At 35.8% G+C, this 21,754-nt stretch overlaps 2 protein-coding genes across 4 annotated transcripts in view; both read left to right on the forward strand.

The window, feature by feature from the left end:
* LOC145985356 (protein kinase C-binding protein NELL1-like) overlaps window positions 1-13,914 on the forward strand; it is a 197,763-nt gene extending 183,849 nt beyond the window's left edge. The window contains exons 13-16 of one of the 3 annotated variants that reach the window (XM_083119272.1): window positions 743-999; window positions 4,907-5,134; window positions 5,670-5,719; window positions 6,988-13,914. In XM_083119272.1, coding sequence (XP_082975398.1) covers window positions 743-999; window positions 4,907-5,134; window positions 5,670-5,719; window positions 6,988-7,552 — 1,100 coding nt within the window. In that variant the 3' untranslated portion in view covers window positions 7,553-13,914. The remainder of the gene's footprint in view (window positions 1-742; window positions 1,000-4,906; window positions 5,135-5,669; window positions 5,720-6,987) is intronic. The other 2 variants (XM_083119270.1, XM_083119271.1) reach the window with 2 other exon arrangements.
* A 3,340-nt stretch (window positions 13,915-17,254) lies between these two features.
* LOC145985653 (zinc finger MYM-type protein 1-like) lies at window positions 17,255-19,407 on the forward strand. The gene is made up of 2 exons (XM_083119721.1): window positions 17,255-17,393; window positions 17,927-19,407. The coding sequence occupies exons 1-2, from the start codon at window positions 17,255-17,257 to the stop codon at window positions 19,405-19,407; spliced, it is 1,620 nt and encodes a 539-aa protein (XP_082975847.1).
* Window positions 19,408-21,754: the final 2,347 nt, after the last annotated feature.

The raw sequence follows: 21,754 nt of genomic DNA on the forward strand, positions 1-21,754 counted from the left end.
TATGAGCTGCTCTGTGCCGTAAACGTTCAACAAAATCTCTGGAGGAGGTCATCATTATCCATTACAATGATCGTCCCCATGTGGCTGCATCAGTGATGCTAAAAGTCAATTCCTGGCATTGGGAAATTCTCAAGCAACCAGCATACAGTCCAGACCTGGCCCTATCAGACTTTCACCTGTTCAACCCACTAAAGGAACACCTTGCCGGCAAACACTTCAGCTGCGACACGAAAGTTGTGACAGCCATGTGTCGTTGGTTAAGCACCAGCTGAACGATTTCTACCGCATGGGCATCGAAAAATTGGTGTCACGGTGGGACAAATGTATAAATGTGAATGGATGTTATGTGGAAAAGTAGAGTAATGTTCAACCTTCAAAATGTATATTTCAGTTTGACCATTTGGCTGTAAAAAATGTATTCAATTACTTTTTGATATCCCCTCGTAGTTTGAAGAAAAATAAAATTTTGAAGACATTTTACATAAAATATACTTTCTCATTCCTGACAGATAACAATGAAGAAATGTTACAATTTAACTTATTTTTAAAAGTAGTAAAAATATATGTTTTCTTCATTAATGGTATCATTAAAAAATAAGTTGCCCATAAATATATGTTGACCACATTAAAAATCATGAAAAAAATAATATTTGAAACAGTAATTTAAAAGGTTTTGGAATATATGTAATAGATGTGAATGAAACAACATTTTCTGAATGTTCTTCAACTTTTACTGTTCCAGATTGTGTTTATCAAGCAGTAGAGATAGCAAACAGGGCAAGTTTTAGTCCAGAAGGAAGTCCTTGCAAACATTGCACATGCAACGATGGCATTGTGACTTGTGAGGACCCCAAATGTGATTGCAGTGAAAGAGGTGTGAATCTCAAGTGCTGCCCCCACTGTGATACATCGTCAGTTTGCAGGCATCAGGAACTACACCATGTAATGTTCAAAAATGGCGAGAGATGGATATATCAGTGTCAAACATGTGAATGTTTGGTAAGTTAGTGAGTGTTTACAAAATTATCCAGTGAAATGAAATACTAAGAATGATTTAAGGAGTAGTTATATCTGTTTTTTTTTTTTTGTTTTTTTTGCACGCTTCATTTTTATTTTGTGTAATTACTTTGAGAGTGCATATCATTAATAATGGAAGCTGAGTGTGTCATTGATATAGCTAAAAAAAATATACCATCTGTATTGTTAGATGGTTAATGCAAGGCCTCCTCGATGGTGTGGTGGTAATGTTGTCGACTTGTAATCAAGGGGTCCCGGGTTCGATAAATGGTGGAGCCACAGTGGTTTGGATTCCACTTTAAACTGTAAGTAAGTCTATTCCCAAATAGCCTTAATTCAAAATCTATATGGTTAATGCAGTTAACGAGTGTAGATCAGTGATGGACTGATATTCTTGTGCTACCAATCTGATATAAATAACTGCAAATGTTGCATAATGAGTTTGAATGGTTTATTCATATCCTTAGCTAATATACGTAAACCAGGAGGGAGAGGTTGCCTGGTAGCATAGTAGCTAATACTGTCACTTTATAATCAAGGGGTTGCACTGGCAAGTTAAACTTGTAGTGGAGGAACATGGCAGTGTGATTTGAATCTCAGTTTATACTAGAGGACCAATCCTGATTATTCTACCTGAACATAAAATAGACCTGATTGTAATGTGTTTTGCCTTAGAAAAAGGAACTACATATTTAGATGTCTACTTTACGATATCAGTGTATGAATTATACCTTTGTATTGATAAAAAATAACAAGTGGGTGTCATTTTGCACTAAATTACAAGCTAGTTGTAAAAATATGAGATCAGTAAATTATCAGCAATTTCACTGATAAGACTAATATACTGGTACTGATAGTCTAAAATTGGGTTCAAAAAGATGTCAGTCTTAGAAGGTAGGATGAGTTCATAAGGCATACCTTTGTGGTAGACTTGTCAAAAAGTTTGACATAGCATGTTGGTTACATGCATACATGAAGATTTGTGTCATGGATTTCTGCATGTAGGCTTTTCATATCAGCTAGTATCAAGTGTAATACTGGCTGATATGAGTTCAAGGTCACAAGATTAGTTGTAGATGCAATGGCCCGTTACAAAGAATGGGGGAAAACGTTGCAAAATGTTAAAAATCCAGAATTATATATGTAGATAAGATGTACATCTTGAGATTAGTTTTAATAGTTTTGAATGAGACCAGTTAATCAGCAGATAATCAGCTAGAAATGTTAACAATCTGACAATTTTATTAAAAAAAAGAGAGATTCAGAATTATACCCTTTCAAGCATAATATCAGAATTCTTCAAATATTTTCTTCCTGCCATCTGGCCTACTTGCATTTGAAGTCTGCTGCCAGCCCTGGTTTGATTAGCATGTCCACTCAGTGTCATATTTGTGATTCGGGAGATAGGTTTTATTGGGTATACAAATTTGTGTGTGTTAACAGTTAGTAAATTAAACTATTGCCTTGCAGTTTGAGGTACCATAGAACAGTGGTTCTAACCTAGGACATTAAGAAAATTTCAGACTGAAGCAGCAACATGAGCCCATTCAGTCTAAAGCAAGACATTCACTGTGCATGAGCAAACAATGGACCAAACTGGCACGATGAACAGTATTGAGAAAACAGTCCCATTTAAGCTACATGCAAGCAATAAGCAACACGTGCTGCTTGTCGTGTCTCTTCGGTGGGAAAGGTTGCATTGATTACTGAGGGTTTGTTTCCAAGTGGCACATGGCACTTGTCGCCTGTTGTTTGTACTGAAATCTCCCTAAATCTTATGACAACATTTACACATAATTCAGAAACAAGATACAGGGTGTCTCATAAGTAGTAGCACAAACTGACACAGGTGAAAGTACACGATAATAGAAGCAAAAAAGTCTCAGTAAACATGGGTCTGCAAATGATCAGTTTTCGAGATAATCGCGAATGTGTGATTACAAGCCGCCACTGACTTCATTGTTTGTAAACGTTGTCCTAGTTGGTAAAATGCTAATAATGTGTGCGAATGTGTGGTTACAAGCCGTCACTGATTGCATTTTGTAAACACCGATTGATTTACTTCTTGCACGTTCCGAGGTTTGCTCTTGCTTTGTAATCAAACAGGATGGATACAATCAGTACAGATAATTAAACATGCTTGTGACCAATTCCGAAATGAACTGGGGGTGTTCGAAAGCATTTTACCAACTAGGATGACGTTTACAAACAATAAAGTCAGTGGCGGCTTGTAATCACACATTCACAATTATCTCGAAAACGGCACGTTTGCAGACCCATGTTTTCTGAGACTATTTTGCTTCTATTATCGTGTACTTTCACCTGTGTCAGTTTGTGCTATTACTTTTGAGACACCCTGTATTTACATTCTAAGAAACCCAAACTCATGCACGAAAACAGTATTGAACTAGTAAAACAGAAAATTTGACCAAATATCTATTGCCCGTCCAACTCTACTGGCATGGTGGCAGTTTTCTTAGTTTAATTAACAATGGACAGAGCAACAGCAGCAACAACAGCAACAATGGTGGCCGCGGTGGCTCAGTCGGTAACGCGTCTGACTACCATGCTCAAGGTCCCGGGTTCGATCCCCGGCCGGTTCAAATCCGGGAACTTTTCTAACGGTGGAAGCGGCCCCGGCGCCTACCCAGCGTCGAATAACATGGGTACCCGGGGGAAACCCTGGGGGGTAAAGGCGGTTAGGGGCGTGATGCTGATCACATCACCCCCACTCACGACCGGATCAAGAAAGTGTGGGGCGTTACCCCCACACCCCCTATACGCCTTCATGGCGTGGTGCAATGCACAGGGGAACACTTTTACTTTACAGAGCAACAGCTTGAGTGTTGGAGCTTTCTGTAAAACTTCTGCACTTGATGACAATGTAAACACGTAAACAATGGGCTGTTGAAAAGTAGAACTTCAGATGTGAAGTAGGATGCAATTGTTAGTTAAATAACTGTTTCCCAAATTATTTTTATTTTTTGCTCCATAGTTAAGAAATAGTATACTATATACTTTCAATTCTATTTTCTTTAGGAGGATAACACACATGGTAGGCAGTTCCAGCGATTAGGGGGAACGAGGGGGGCAACCCCCCCCCCATAGTTTTCGCCACTTTTGCCCTTGCACTATGCTAAATCTTATCTACAAGGGAAAATATACTGTTTTTGGCCCCCTAGTTTTGGCACCTTGCCCCCCCCCCCATTTTGGGACCCAATCACTGCCACTGCTGACAGGAATAAAAAAAAGTATCCCCTTCCCCTGCTAATTCGCCCACTACTGGTTCATATTGAATCCATACACTATCAATTACTGCATTTTATATTATTAATTTATCAGTATTGGTTAGTTAAAAGTTTCATATTGATTAATCACTATCTGATGACTGTCAGTTTCCAGAAAACCCCACACTACATTGGCTAACTGGTTTAACTCCACCCTGACTGGAATTTTCCTAAATTCGTCGGTTCCTGCACGGTGCCTGGATAAGAAAGAGATGCACCAAGATGATATATACAGATATTTAATTACTACAACACAAGTACATGATACACTACACATCAAACACAAAGTACTGTCAATTCGGCTGTAGAATGTGTATATACAGTGCCACTTGTAACCGCACACGAGTGTCACTGTTCTTCTCACGAAGACTTGCGTATGACGACTGCTCGCTAATGCCCAACATCTGCAGGAGGTTCAGCAGTTTTTTACTCCCACACATGCACAGATTTTTTGCTCACACATAATAATCACTTTACGCTGAATGAATATACACAAAAAAAGAATATAAAAAACACTAATTATATACATTGTTCACTGAACACTATCAGTTATGAAGAATGTGACAACTTATTTACTGCGTAATTATTTGCTTTGGTTTCAGTTTGGTGAAATAGATTGTTGGCCTATGGAATGCCCACCATTAATGTGTAATGATCCAATCCTATCTCCTGGTGATTGTTGTCCTCGGTGTGAGAATGATCCTTGCAGTGCAGATGACAATTCAACCACTGTTACCGAGGGTCAACCTTGCACATATCTAGGAAGACTTTATGCTAGTGGTACTGACTGGCAAGACTCATACGATAAGTGTACTACGTGTAAATGCAAAGTAAGTGAATGTGTATTTTAGATTAATTGCTTATCAAGCATCTATACTCAAAATATTGCTTCCCTTTTCCTGCAATTTGAACATGATACCTGTTTGTTATTTCATAAATGCATATTGAATAACATGAATTCATGCTTCGTGAAGTATGATTATGTATGTCTTTCTTTTATTAATATTATTTTAACAATTAACATTTTGTTTGAATAAACTTGGAATTTTGTTTGCACCTGAGCCTTTTTATAATAATTACTTATTAGTTTGTTTTGCATAACCTTTAGATTGCTTTCATAATATCAAGTTTCTTTTTTAGTAGATGATATTTACAAAATGTCTTGTTAGTGCATTCTTACAAAAAAGTAACACATCTAAAAATATATTGGAACATTGAATTGTATTAACATTTCTAATGTTTTTGTAATTGTATAATGTTTCTTGGAATTTTTGACTAGTAATTAGAATATTTTAATTAGTCTTCAGTTGGCAATTTTTAGCTAACTAAAAACTAACAATCTGGTAACACTGACTTCCCTTTCAGGTGCCGTTCTGCGATCAACTGGTGAGCAATCTCGCGTGTTGTGTGCATCGGTAATCACGTGATCACTCTCTAGCTAATCACCATCACACACCTGGTGTAGGGATGTAGCTCCTAGCATGAACTTGCACTGGGTGTCTTTATTTTTAAATTAATTTTTGTTTTAGGTAGCCTGAGGAATATTTGGAAAATAACATGATACAAACTATCTTTTCTAAACTGCTTCTATGAATTGCTACAGTCAGAAATAGCAATCGTGAAAATATTCTCAAAATTATTATTTGTACTCAGCCTGCCTACACAAGCAAAAAAAACAAAAGGTTATCCATGAGACTGATTATAACCATCTGATGTTTGTTACTATAAATATATATATGTATGATAATGTTGAGATGACTAGATTGGTGAGCACATGTAATCGCTTTAACTGGATAATGTGCAAAAATATCTTTAAAGACTGGCTATGTTTTTAAGCAATGCCAAGTGCAATACAGCTCCAAAAACAAACCCATCAGGATTTTTAAAAACAATATTGGAAGTTTTTTTTTAGAAGCACCATCTCTTCCCCTCCCTCTTTTTGCAGAATATCCAGTTGCTGTGAGTATTTCCCACACATAATGCATTTCAACAATACATATATACGTATATATGTGTTATGTTGCACTGATATCCCTTTCGTGTTGGCACAGCATGATTCACAATTTATGCACTTCACTAGACCTTTGTCTCCATTTTGTATGTCTTGATTTAACATGACTGTTAATCTGCATCCATTGTCAGTCTCCTGGATAATGCTTACCAAAATTTTTCTTAATATCTTGGTACCCTTACTAATTCTGTCTTTGCACTCTTTACATTTTTTAAAAAATAGGCAAAAAAAATAAATTCTGTAGTAGCTTGAAATTTTTTCAATTTTGCACAGTTCTGTGTCTTGCATTTTTTAAAAATATGTCATTTGATTATGGGTTCATTCACTTATGATTTTTTTTATGTTTGTGTGTGTTTTTACTATAATACTTTGCACAGATGTTAACAGCACAAATTATTATTGTGTCATTCGTTGTAAGAAATATATGCAAGACAGAAGCCTTCTGAGGTAATGCTTAATTATTCTAAGTCAAGATAATCCAATTGTGCTCAATTTAATGACTGAAATTATTAAGAATTTTATTTTAATTGATTTATTTCTTAAATTAAATTTTAAAGGAAAACTGACTTGCATTTTAGTTAGAGTCCATAGAAGGTTTTGTTTTAGTTACTCTTATTTTTAGTTCACATGTTGTTAAGAAGCAATAAATTACTTTATTTCTATTCCTTGCAGGATGGAAGCCTTTGTTGCAGTTATAGTTTCGAGTGTGCTTCTGTTTCTAGTAAATTCAATAACAGTGGAAGTAGTGGAGTGTTGGACGAACACCCTCTTGATGAACATGAAACGAGTATTAACATTACCTGTGCAAATCATTCTTGTGCTCAGGAGTTCATGGTATCAGATGCCAGACATGTACCAGATAATACTACATCGCAAACACTGGATAATGAGGATATTAAAATGGGAGAGGGACCTAGCATGCAAGGGCATCAACAACAAATTAGTAAAATCGATAAGAAGGTACAAAATAATGACACCGTTATTACAGAGACTATCGATAGTGCTGTTCTGGGCAAGGACCACATGCGTAGTATTAATTCAACTATTCATATCTCCCGTAAGTTATCTAAAACTGAAAATAATTCTGACTTACTTAACGTGTATAAAAATTCCTCATTTAGTGCTAAGAATATTGCTAGCAATCAAACTGAACTGTACCCGCAGAGCACAATGGTTAGTGGAAATTCTTCAATGCATTCAAGCTCTTCAAAGGTCACTAACAAACGTCAAGCGATAGAAGAGGATAAATATTTAATTCAGAGGAAAGGTAATGAGAGTGTCAAAGCGACGGAAGCTGAAAGCAGAGGGGAGAACTTCTCGCAAAAGTGAACCGCGCATTGTGGGAGGCAGCAGAAGCCCAATTAGGAAAGGATTTGTGTACAAATCTCGGCTGACGAATCACTGAGCAGCTCAGAAGATGGTCTACGCTACCTTACAACCAAAATGAAAGAAACAAAATAGCAGGTGAGTTGGGATGAAGAATGGTTAATAACAGTAAACAAAAAATTGTTTTGTATTTCTGGAAGTATTGTATACAAATTTTAAAAAGCTGGTTTAAAAAAAAAAGGAAAATGTTTGATCATTCCACAGTACAGGCACTATTTTTTTTCTGAGAATGATTAACAAATACAATAACATTGTTAATAACATTCCTTACATTAGGCACGTAGGATTCAGATTCAATAAAGCTGAAGCATAAGGGCTTCAAGTGGAGAATACAATCCTTTCAGTGTAAGGGGCAAAATATTATGCCACATATTTTGCCTAAGATGATATCTTGCATATGCAAAAGAAACCAAGAGAAAAAAAGAATTGATTACAATAAAGATAATACGAATGCTTTAAATAAATAGCATTACTTCACAAATCCAAAGTGTCTTCCTAAATGTGTTGATCACTAGAGGTTATTTAGAGTGAATGAAATGTTGTAATTTTGTGTACAGTTAACATGTTGGTATCCCAACTCTATTTGGTGATAACTATTATGCAGTGTTCCTCATATTGTTTCCCTTTAGATAGATTCAGTGTTTGTTAAAAAGAAAAAAAGCAGAAAAAATCATTGTTCCTGACAATTACCAACGGACAAACTGAGAAAATGAAAACTCTTGTTTTCTTTTTTTGAAAAAAATTCTCGGTAATCAAGCTCTTGAATGAATACAGGAATGGTATTTATGGATCTATTTATGTCAATTTGGCTGTGTTCAGCTACAAATAATATTTGTTTTCGGTTGTAATATATGGAAAATCATAATTATACAGTCTAAGGGTCAGTTTTCACATGGATACATAAGAAAGATTCAAACAATTGCATTCAAGACCTTAACTAACATTTACGTTACTCCAGGCCAGCAGTAAATCAACTGTACATTACAGTTAATTAAGGTAATCTAGTCAAACGAACCATGGTATGATTTAGAATTAGAGTAGTTATGTAATATAGTTTAGTCATAATGACACATGGAGATTTTTATTAAAACATACATTTGATAAAAAAAATTGCAGTTTGATCAATTATATGTGATTGCATTGCTACATTATTGTGATACTTAAACAATGCCATGGGTTGTTGGAATAAATTTGAAATAAAAATTATGCAGGTTCACATCCTGAAAAATATATTGCATGTTAAAAAAACAAAAATTTAATGCAAGCCACATTGGGAACTTCAGATAATTTTTCATTTTTTTTTACTTGTTTTAATCATGTTCGGGGGGAGGATATTAGACACAATTTATTTCATGTAAGTGTTGTACACTAATGCAAATAATGTAAGTACTGTATTCATTTCATAGTAATTTATGTGTTGTGTATCATAATTTGTTATGTTTAATTTGACAATATATACTGATCAGTATGCTACAAGAAAAATTGCCAAATTAAGATCAATAAATAAGTCCAGCTTCTATTCAGGGTGGAACTATCATGTTCAAACTGCAAAGAAAATATGTGAGTGACTCACTGCCAAAAAATATTATAGAATCAAATTCTGTATTTATAATTGATTTTATGAATTGTGAGGTTTTGATTTATTTTTTTTAAATACCGGATGGCTGTAACTAAAATGTCACTTGTCATAATGAAATGAACCAGTAAGCATCACTCCCTTAGCTAATATAGCATTATGAGGATAAATTGTTATGTGCATATATTTCGTTAATGTCATTTAGAATATTGGAAAAATTGGAACTTTAAAATTAAACTTGTAGAGAACTGATTTAAGCTCATCAGGAAATTTAAACCCTATATTGTTTATGTATTTTAAGTGAGAATACGGATAAATTCTCTGTACAAAAATAAAGAGAAATGGAAATAATTTAATATTCCCCGAAGCAGATTTTAACCTTAAATGTTGGCTTAATTTGTGCCTTCAGATTTTATCGCATAGCACAGAATCAATACAGATGTTCATAGAAGAATTTCATGCTATTCATGTTGTTTCTGTGCATATTATTTACTTACAATATTCTAAATCATAGAATGGATAGTAGCATTGAAATCTTCTCGTAATATGTGACTGTTTTCATCATGTGAAGTTATATCAAAAATATTTGTAGTTATTTGAAAATGACATTTTCAAATGAAGTTTTATCATTGTTCTTTGTATCAAATGATTTATTCAAAATTATCTATATTTTTTTCTTATTAATGTATCATCACAAACTCACATAAGTGCTCTGCAAGACAATATGATACTAAATTAATAGGGAGTTTTTTGCTTATAAACTTGGTCTAACCAGTAACAGCAGCAGCCTCGAGTTCATGAAAGCATTTTTTAAAAATAAAAAAAAATAAGCAAAATGTCAATGAGCATTCATAAAACTCTAATTCATAATTTTGTTCGTTAGCTATTTGTACTGTGTATTGAAATTTCATAGCCACAAGGAGTCCTATTCCTAGCACAAATTTATGCCTTGAAGATATCTGTTGTTTTTAAACCTTAACTATTACATGGTTTGGACTCATTGTGGTTATTCATATGTGTAAGATGAAAAAAAAATAGTTTTTAATGGACCTCAAATTAAATTAAATGGTTTATAAAACATTTCTAGTGCTGCCTTTCCTCCTCATCCTGCAGTGTCTTAATTTTACCATTGAAAGATAAATCTGTTGTAATTTTTTTACTCTCAGAATTACACTATGTGTACATAAAAAAATTGTGATGTGTCCTTATAGCATTGAAAACAACCATGATATTTTATCATGGTTTGGCATTTTTGTATACTGTTCCTAAAACATACCACCAGTGTTGGGCAAATTGTCTGTGTATTTTTTTTAATTTTTTTTTCAAACTCTATGTGAGTCAAATGCAGAAGGAATGAAAGAAAATGTTGATGTACTGATCTTTCCTATTACCAACTTTCACAAATGTTCTAACTTTTTCAAGACTGATCTCAGTTGCAGGTTTTTTTTTGTTTTTTTTTGTTTTTTTGTTTGTTTGTTTTTCACACTTTTCCTAATATGAGCAGTTTCAATTTATAGAAAGAGGATACACAAGATTCAAATCAATCTTTCAAATATTTTACTCATCTACTTGGGCAATAGTTTGCTTTACTTGTACAATCGTTGTTTCCAAATGTTCAAGAATTACCCAAATGTTCAAGAATTACATGCTTTTAACAAGGAATGGACCAATATGAAATGTTAATGGGAACTGCCAATACCAATAGTCATACTCTTCCAATCTGCTATCAAATGAAAAAGTAAACTCTGCAACACAAGACAGCCCTTTTAGGGCCAGGCCTGCCAAGTTACCTTGTTGGATGATACCTTTGGCCAGCACATAGTCCCATTTGCATTATTATCTGACGCTCTAGACTAGAACTACTACTTTTCAAATAGTTCTCCAATTGTTCTCACTAGATATATTTATGATGTTACAGGGGAAACTGCAGTTCAGCTGGAGATAAAACTAGGGCCCTGGGATTTATGCTATTGTAATCAAATAAACAATCTCAAGTTAACTTCAGGCTTCGGGAATTGAAAGTTCGGTGTTCTACTTCAGTGTACCTAATTTCAGTTGCTTCGAGAAATCAGAAGCACATGTTGAATTGTGGGATAGACCACACTCCATGTTCAAACTGAGGGAAAGATTCAGGGAGGATGGTATCCACCAACAATTAAAATTTTTACAAAGCACCCCCACCCCCACCCCCTGTCTGATTGTCACCATGTTAAAACCATAGGAGCATCTCCCAGATAGCTCCAAGGCTCCACCAAACACCCCCAGCTAATAATTTCCACTTAAGTTGTCAACCATGCTGTCCAAAAATTAGAGATACTTTGGTTTATCAGATTGTCTCCTCAAGGTAGTGAAAATGTCTCATTTTTATTGGCAGAACCCAAAGTCCATGTCATCTTCCCTGAAACAGGGCCTACCAGCTGCTAATCTATGTTCAGCCTTGTAACAAGTATGGCACAATTTTTAAATTCCATCTGTGATGTGTCTCGTGATGCTTTGTTACTTCAAGAAATAATGATCCCTGCTGAAAATTTTGTCTACTGTTTTCAGTAGATCTGTGTTTTGAAACATCTACTGTGTATAGATTTTCAAATAGATATAAGAATAAATTGTAAATCAGGAGGAATGAAAAGTTATTTACAGCCAACATGTTGAGTTACGTACACTGTATACAATATTACATGTAATACTGAAGAGAATATTTCACTTGTATTTCTTCTACTGTACATGTACAGTAGGCCTACTGAACTTGTTCAGCAGGAAACCATTGAGTTTCAGTAGATTTCTGAGACACACAGTAGAGTATAGTTGATAACAGTAGATTCTGTCTACTGAAAACAGTAGATTTTTCCAGCAGGTGAAAGCTTTAGTATGAAAGAAAAATTACTGAAGTATTATTTAAACAAATCATCATGTCTCTATGTGCATTCCAGTGGTTGCTTGGATATGAAGAGAACTCCTGTCAAATGCTTGTAGAATGTTTTCCACAATTTCCTAATATTTACAACATGCTTTTACCCACTTCTAGTGATTAAAAAAAATTGTGTGCCTTTTCATGTTGCTTTTGGGAGAGCCAATGGCATTCCATTTTAACACCTGCCTAAGCTTTCAACTTAATTTCAACTGAAGATGTACCAAATTGGTTTATTACAGCACTTTCATGTTATGGAAAAATTGGAGAGTTCTCCTTTCGGGTGGAACATGCTATCTACAACTATTGACTTTCCAAGGCAACAAAAAGTATGTACATTTGATTGAATTGCCATATATTTCATTTAGGTTCCAAACTAAATGTTTGCTATAGTATATGGAATATCAGAATTAATTTTAAAAATTCATTTTGGTTCATCCATGCAAACAATACATGCTCTTGTAACATATCACAGACTTCCAAACACAATTACAACAAAATATTAAAATTACTTGCCTCCAAATAACAATATGTGCACTATCATAGCTTACCATGAACACTGTTTTAATTTACCTGAGAAAATTTATTTGCATGGGCTTATTTTAGTCAAAAGTGAAAATGGAAGAAATATTACATTTTCTGTCCTGGACAGTTCTTTGAATTGGTCATTCTGTAATAAAAAGAAAAGTGAGAATACAGAATGAAATTTTTACAAAGCATGTACGTACCCCATGAAAAAATAATTTTTGAGAATTTCGGTGATACCATTAGTACTTAGCAGCACAATTAATTTTATGCAGGAATGATGGTTTTACTCTTGTTTGTCCTTGGAGCTACATAAAAAAATGTTGAATTATAATAAATTATGTTATAGAAATAAAAACAATGTTTTTTACCAAATAGCCATGTAACAAATCTAAATAAACTTGAAGAAGATACTTTTGTTATCTCATAAGAGGCCTCACTAGTTTTATACTTACTATAATTCTGCCTTATTAAGTGCAATTCACACAGCTTGCAAAAGAAAACATTTTAAACATGGGTATTATTTTCTAAATTAACAATATTTCTACATGTTGGTTACATATTTGCTATTTAAATATTTTGTTGTCCGGTGAAATCCAGCTTGTATGTTTTCTATTACCTGAAAATCAGTATTTTTGAATTCCTTAGAAACAATGGCCAGTTTTGTGTGTGAGAGAGAGTGTGTGTAGTGTGTGTGTATACATGTGTGTTTTAATTGTGTTTTTTTAATATTTAATTAATGAAGGATGTAATCAAAGCACAAACCTGTTTTTTTTTTTTTTCATGAGAATGTTGTACATGAAACGTACACATCTTTAAACACTGCAGTTTTAATGTTAATAAATATAAAACATGGTACAGTGTTTTTCTTTAATGAAGCTTTATAATGTACAGCCCAACATATAACACACTTTTTTTATTTTTTTATGTTTGCAAGGCAATGAGATATTTCTAGTCACAAAAAAGAAGTCAGATACCTCATTATGTGTGCTGAGCTACTAGCCAACAGGAGCTTGATGTAAAATATTGTACATTTCATGTTGTTGTTTTCACTTGTGGACACCAACATTCAAAGGTGGTACTGTTGATTTGTACTTTCAGCATATGTACAGAATTATGCCTGACATGTGTCTCCTATGTTGTAAAAAAAAAGCAAAAAAGAAGAATGTGTGCCAATTACTAAAAATAAATAATTCATAGCTGACAGACTTTGTATTTCATAACATCCCAATTTGCCTTTCAGTAATGCAGGAGAAACTGTTAATGCTAAGGTGATGAATTGTGTGTGGAAATCTCGACATGCAAATAATAATTCATAGCCTATAGCTTGCTTGCTTCAGAATATTATTTATTATAGAAAAGTTTATAACAAGTTTTAAAAAATACACTTATTGCATATTTTGTTATATTTCTTTTCATTATGCATAAATTATATTCAGTGGTGGATCCAGATGTTACAGTTGGGAGGGGCGAATTTCAGTCGGGGTACCTCACCTCAATGAGAATCAATTGAAACGTACCACTTGTAATGTTCCATTCCAATTTCCATATCAACAATATTTAATCCTGTAAACAGGAACCAAGCTGACTCCCATGTTCTAGAAAATATAGAGTATTGCTTTTCAAAAATATGTCTCCAGGGCTGGAATAATGGTATTGTATGTCATTATTATAATTCCACCCATTGCCACAGTAAACTGAACGATCAGGCGTGAGAAGCAAAATGAATAAACAAAAACCTATCGTCTCAAAGAGTCTCGTGTTCAATCCCCATTTGAGGTATATTGCACAGTTGTTCGGATCTAAATTTAAGCCATAGCTCTAGTTTCAATTAGCCTATCTTGAGCATAAAATTGACTCGAGTCTGTTAAACTTTATGATAAAAGAAAGAGACTCAAGTCTGTTAAATTTTGTGATAAAAGACTGAACATTTGAGTCTTCAAAAATATTAGGAAGAATAATAATAATGTCCAAAAGCCCCTCCCATTTTTTTCTCTCTTTCTTTCTCAACCTCAAAATATTCCATCCTGAAACTACTCTCTCTCTGTCCACAGATTCACACAGCTACAGAAAACTTTACCCCCAGAACCTCTGCTCTTTCACCCCAATTTGACATTAAGTGGAAGAGTAAATTCTTCTTTTTCGACCTTTCTAACTGCTCCACGAAGATAGTCTCTTCCTAAAAAAATAAAAAAAAATAAAGTGTTCCCCTGTGCTTAGCACCACGCCATGAAGGCGTATAGGGGATGTGGGGGTAACGCCCCACACTTTCTTGATCCGGTCGTGAGTGGGGGTGATGTGATAAGCATCACGCCCTTGACTGCCTTTACCCCCCAGGGTTTTTCCCCAGGTACCCATGTTATTCGACACTGGGTGGGCGCATGGGCCGCTCCCAACGTTAGAAAAGTTCCCGGATTTGAACCGGCCGGGGATCAAACCCGGGATAGTCTCTTCCTCTATTAAAATTTGAATTAGTTTTTTAAACCTTTATTTCACTGTTGCCATCCACACCAATAGCCACAACACTACTTTTTATAACTGCTTCAGTGCAGCAATCATCCATGTATTACACTAATTCACTGACCTTTGTTAGCAAATGCTGGAAAAAGGCTTGCATAACATCCATAGCTCCTAGTTGAACAAGACCATCTAAATCCCACATACCCAAACACCAAAACCACAACTATTTGACTTTTTGCAAATTCATCCACAACATATATTCTGACTAAATAACCGCTTCATTATATATGACAGCGGCGTGCATTCTGGATACGCAAGGTACGCACTGCGTACCCACAACACCGTAAGAAAAGAAAAATAATTTCCACACCTTCTCGGAGCATGAAAATTCAACTATCGTCTCTCCGAAATCCCTTCCACTGCCAGAAATTCTATCTTCCGTCCGAGAACGCTGCTGCCTTGCGCGAGTAGCCTGGCCCTCCAGGCAGTCCCGAACGTCTGCCCGAATGATCCCGATTGTGCCTTCGGTGTTGCCCGCACCCACCCCATCCACCGTGGCTTCTGCCGATTTCCAAGAGCAAAAGCTGCTACCTCTGTTGGGTACCCTAGAAATTCGGAGGGTAATCCCCATTGGCTCCGATCAGCCCCCACCATATGTTTGGGTCTTCCCGCGCTCATCCCACTCTGCATTTTCCTGTTCAAAACACATGGTTCTAAGAAGCCAGGGTACCTAAGATTTTGGCAGCGTCTGCAGTGTTGGTAGTAGTCAACATATATTTTTATCTAATGTTTAGTTTACTAACATTGGACAGACACGCTTAGATAAATTAATCCCTGTGCTTTGGTTGCAATAAAAATGTGTTATAAAAAATGATTACTGACATACAAATCGGAGCGGAAGGCAAGAAAATATTTATCGGGAGGTGAGGGAAATGGAGTGATCAACTGAGCATTGCGTTTTACCTGAAACCCTTTTCGGCGTCGTCATGTCAATGTGTCAGAGGGAAATTATATGGAAATTTGCATGTTTCACACCATTCTCAGGTCTTTCTCATTCTAGAGATCAAAATTGTATTCGTGTCACTTTGCATTTCTGCTTATGATAAGGATGGGTGTTGACTGTTGACCCGACGATATAAATGAACGAAAGAAAAAACAAACACAATGGTTACTATGGGATTCGAATGTACCCCCGCTCCCTTACGTTGCAAAGTTATGTAAATGGACGTTATATTGTGCCCAACATAAGGGTCCAATATCATATTGGCGGTGGGGGGGAATATCTCAATCTACACACACGCACGCAAATTTTACATATATACATAATATAATTATGATATACATATTTATAATGTAATTCAATATAAAAAATTATGAATTTCTAAATATTTAAAAATGCATTATTAATAAATACATAGAAAGAAAGAAATTTGTTACTTTTATATACATCAGATATTTATAAAGTAGCAAACTAATTCATTTACTAACAGGTTAAAGATGTCAATAAATTACAAAAATAGTTGGAATCGTATTATTATGCAATAGTTTTTCTATTAACATCATATTTATATTTGTCTTGCATTCTTGTTTTACTTCTATTGTACATATTTTGCTGTTGGTGTATATCTGTTAAAGATCTCTTGAAGAGGTAGTGTATGTTTTCAATATTATCCTTCATCTTTCATTGTTATAACAAAAACTCTCCCCCCCACCACCAGGAAATTTTGGTGTGGGGATTTTTGAGGCCAAGATTATTGGTGGGGGAAAATCCGTCCCTTCCCCATCAGGACTTCGAACCCTGCCCAACATTTATTTGAGCTTTTGAAGTGTGTTGGGATTAATACCATTCTATTCTGATGCATTTTCTACGAGAGTCCGTAAATTCTTCATTCTACAAAATATCTCGTCGACTGACAACCCTGATCCATTCATCTACAAATGTGAGTGGCTATTTCGAGGAAGGAGACACTTGTTACCGCAAGAGGTTGACGTTTTTTGTTTCTTCCGTCTTGCGTGTGAAATTTGCAGTGTTTCGTTCTTATTATTGTTTTGTCAGTGCGGTGAAGAGGTGAAATAGAAATAATATGGAATCGGGAGTTGTTGATGATGTTCTGGAGAGGGGTTTTGCGTCATATAGTTATGAAAAGAAAGTGGAAATAATCCGAAATGGGAGGCCTGTTCCTGAATTGGAGGACTTGTCTCAGGCAGGAGTTACGAAGGATGGTAAGCAGTATGTTAGGCATTTTCAGGAAAAAACTTACAGCTCTACAGAGTGGTTGACTGGAAGTACGAAAACGGTAAAACTTTATTGTTGGCCTTGTTTGTTGTTCTCATCCGAGAAAGGCATATGGAATAGTCGAGGGTATTGCGATTTATCAAATCTATCACATGCTATTCGAAAGCATGAAAAATCATTGTGTCATATAAGGTCAAGTTTAGATTTTAAAACTTTTGCAAACACCAGAATCGAGCTACAACTTGATCAACAGAAAAGGGAGCCGACGTGTTACGTCATAACGAAAACGTGAAACGTAATCGTGAGATTCTGAAAAGATTTATAGATGTCGTATGCTTTCTGGGCAAGCAAGAACTTCCTTTCCGTGGCCATTCAGGACACGCTTCCAGTAATGCGGGCAATTATGTGGAATTGGTGCGTCTTTTTTCGCAATATGATTCATTATTAGCCTCTCATTTAGAATCCGCAACAATATTTTCAGGTATGTCCAACAGAATACAAAATGATCTGATACATGCAGTCTCTGAAGTAACGTGGCATTCCATTATGAAAGAAGTTGACGATTCCTCGTTTGCAGCCATTATGATTGATGAGGCGTCCGATGTGTCAACACATTCACAATTATCAGCCATTGTGCGAATAATAAGCCCCAGTAAAGGAGCAGTTGAAAGGTTCTTGAGTTTCACGGACTGCAGTTCTGATAAGACGGCACAAAGCATTTCCTCCATTGTAATGGGTTACATTAACAAATTCAATATGAAGGACAAAATAGTGTGTCAAACCTACGACGGAGCAGCAGTCATGGCTTCCCATTTAAATGGAGTCCAAGCGCGAATCAGAGAACAACTACCATCTGCTATATTTGTTCACTTCCTAGCACATTCGCTGAACTTAGTTTTGTCTCAAAGTGTCGCAAATATTAAGGAATGTAGATTATTTTTCCTTACGCTTGATGGATTGGCTGCATTCTTTAATAGATCATCTAAGCGCACTGAACTTTTGGAGACAATTGTACATCGCCGATTGCCACATGTTGCACCAACGAGGTGGAATTACCATTCTCGGCTAGTTCACGTTGTCCTTGAAAACATTGAAAGTCTTTCGGAATTGTTTCAGAGCATTCTGTCAGATCCCAAAAGATGGGACAATGAAACCATATCTGCAGCAAAGGGATTTGAGCGAGACCTAAATGATTTTGATTTCCTGTTTTTACTTGTAATATTTTCTGATCTTTTCGCCCATACTGATGTGTTATACAATATATTACAGAGCAAATGTTATGACATTACCTTCTGTTTGAACCATGTCCAGAGCACAAAAGAGACAATTGAATGGAAGAGGGAGGGATTTCTGAACTTTTGGAATAGTACAAAGGCTTTAGCTGGAGGACCACCTACAAAACGTCGCCACCTTTCCACAGATACGAGGGGCGATGCAAAACAACGCTACAGGCAAATTTTTAACGAAATTATAGACAACATTTCTACCCAGCTGAGAGAAAGATTTGGTAACTTCCATCGTCTTAAGTTTGTGGAATTGCTGAACCCAGACAAGTTTCCACAATATTCGCGAACTTTTCCGGAAGAAGCACTCCTGTCACTGAAGACAATATATGGGCAATATTTTGATTTTCCGAGGCTCAAGAACGAACTACCAGTAGTATATTCTTCGCCTCAATTCCAGCAAAAGTACCCTCACGAAAGCCATGAAATCATTAGAAATAGTGGTTTAGGTGTGTGTATACAGGAATTCAGGAAACTTGTGGAACTGGTTCTAGTCATTCCATCTACAACAGCTTCTGTGGAAAGGTCATTTTCCACCCTAAAGCGTGTGAAAACATATTGCAGGAACACCATGAAGCAGGAGAGGCTATCACAACTTTCATTACTTACAATTGAAAAGGAGCTGTTGTATGAACTAAAACTTAAACCGTCCTTCTACGATCAAGTGATAGAAGAGTTTTTGAAGAAGGAAAGAAGAATGGATTTTGTTTTCAAGTAAATGAAGTAACCGGTGAACCTCATAAGGCAATCAGAAAAAAACACGGATAATTGAAACATACAGGTGAGCATTTTATTTCTCAAAATGCATGCTCAAATATGTAGTCAAAATTACATTTTTTCATATACAGGGTGAGATACCGACAATTTTTTCTAAACATGTAGAGGACATGGGGAAGAATAACGTGTTTTAAAACGAGACCAAATATGTTATTCATCTTGATGTCCTCTACACTTTGTGAAAGTTTGTCGGTGTTGTATGGAGACATCCTGTATGTATACATACTTACTATATATTCATGTGTGTATTTCTTCCTCAACCCTTAACTAAGATATTACTTATTTAAACATTTGACTGTTCTCTTGTTCCCGTTCAATGTGCATCGCGCTGCATGAAGAAACTAATCAAGGTTGAATTGTTGGGCACGTTTTTTGAGAATATATTTGCGAAGCAAGTATATAAAATATCATACAAATGTTTTATCGTGTTACATCTGAATCTCTCCGGAAGCGTTTTAAGGTTATATCTTTATATAAAAAAATCCTGAATTAGATCCCATTTCAATTCAACTAACTTCAATCAGCTTTAGTGTGCATAAAGGAAGCTTAAATTCTGCTTCCTTTAACATATCAAAAAATGCGGCAGAAATCTTTTTTTCTTCATATGAATGCATTTGATACAGCCACTAGTATTGTTTCCAAAGTTTGGTAAATTATCCACTAAGGATTTCACTTACGTATTTCTATTGCATACCCTAGTCTAAATGTCACCGCACGCCACTGATATATGATCATCTTCATTTCCAATCTAGCAACCCTTAGGTTACATCTTCTTGAACTACTTTTTCGTCATGCTGAAGATGAGGTTGATGCCATAAAATACTTGGACTTGGTTTCTTTTTGTGTGCTGAGTGTTTCCGGTTTCCTTCTTGTGCAAAGTTTACTCTGAAATATGATGAAAAACAACAAATATGTCATTATTTATTTATTGTAACCATTTATACCCAATATGTGATACTCATACACAGTGGTGGTCATTAGGGCTTGTCCCCCCAACTATAGCCTCTCAATGCTAAGCCTTGTCTGTCAAGAGAAAGTAAACATTTCTTGCCCCCCCCCCCCCCTGTTTTAGCACCCAATCGCCCCCAATGCTCATGCAATACTAATTGGTGGAAATAACAGATTCAAGTCAAGAAACCATTAAACTATCACAGAATATGAAAAAGCTCTCTACGTTGTTCATATACTATTTTAGTAACAGTTTCACTACTTTATCATTTTGATATTTGTATTTCAACATACAAGAGAGAAATTCGTAAATCATCCAGTTACAGATACAGAATAAATGAAATTGTAGGTAGCCACAGAGCAAAGAAAGATTCTCTCCTGACAACTACTACGAGGGTCACTATTTATATTTTGAGCCTTGGCAACCCTGATTAAAGTTAGGCACGATTTGACGTTTGCACGGATTTGTCTGGCATTATTGACCATAACGTACTTCAAATGTTTTGTCAATAGCTTGATTTGTGTTGTTTATGTTGCCTTGGAGATTGCGCGACAACAATAAAATGGAATTAACTCGTGAACATTTTTGTGCGATGATTTTTTACGATTTTCGACGTGGATTATCAAGACAAGAGTGCATCGATCAACTTACTTCCACATTTGGCGATGAAACCCCATCCTTTGCCACTGTGAAACGGTGGTATAACGAATTTAATCGTGGCTGCCATTCGCTCACCGACGAGATTCGCGAAGGTCGTTCAAAATCAGTTTTTGTTCAAGAAAACATTGATGCTGTGCAAAACCTAATACTGCAAGATCCTCATGTGACATACTGTGAGATTGAGGCAACCATAGGCATTAGTTCCACCAGCATATATAAAATATTACATGATCATTTAGCTGTGAGAAAGGTATGTTCTCGTTGGATCCCACACAATTTGACAAAAACTCAAAAAGATGCTCGCGTCAATTGGTGCAAACAAATGCTCAATAAATACAATCGTGATGCTTCAAAAGACGTATATAAGATTGTAACAGGTGACGAATCATGGATATATGCATATGAGCCGGAACGTAAACAGCAGTCGACTGTATGGGTGTTTCAAGATGAACCCAATCCAACAAAAGTTGTTCGCGCTCGAAGCACATCGAAACAAATGGTCGCCTGTTTTTTCAGGAAAACTGGTCATGTGGCAACTGTGCCTTTAGAGGAACGTAGAACGGTCAACTCTGAATGGTACACAACAATTTGTTTGCCAGAGGTCTTCGGTCAAATACGGAAAACAAACAAACGCCGTCGGATCATTCTTCATCAAGACAATGCCAGCTGTCACTCATCT

The sequence above is a fragment of the Lepisma saccharinum genome, chromosome 3, assembly GCF_977018435.1.
Source record: "Lepisma saccharinum chromosome 3, izLepSacc3.1, whole genome shotgun sequence".
Lineage (NCBI taxonomy): Eukaryota > Metazoa > Arthropoda > Insecta > Zygentoma > Lepismatidae > Lepisma > Lepisma saccharinum.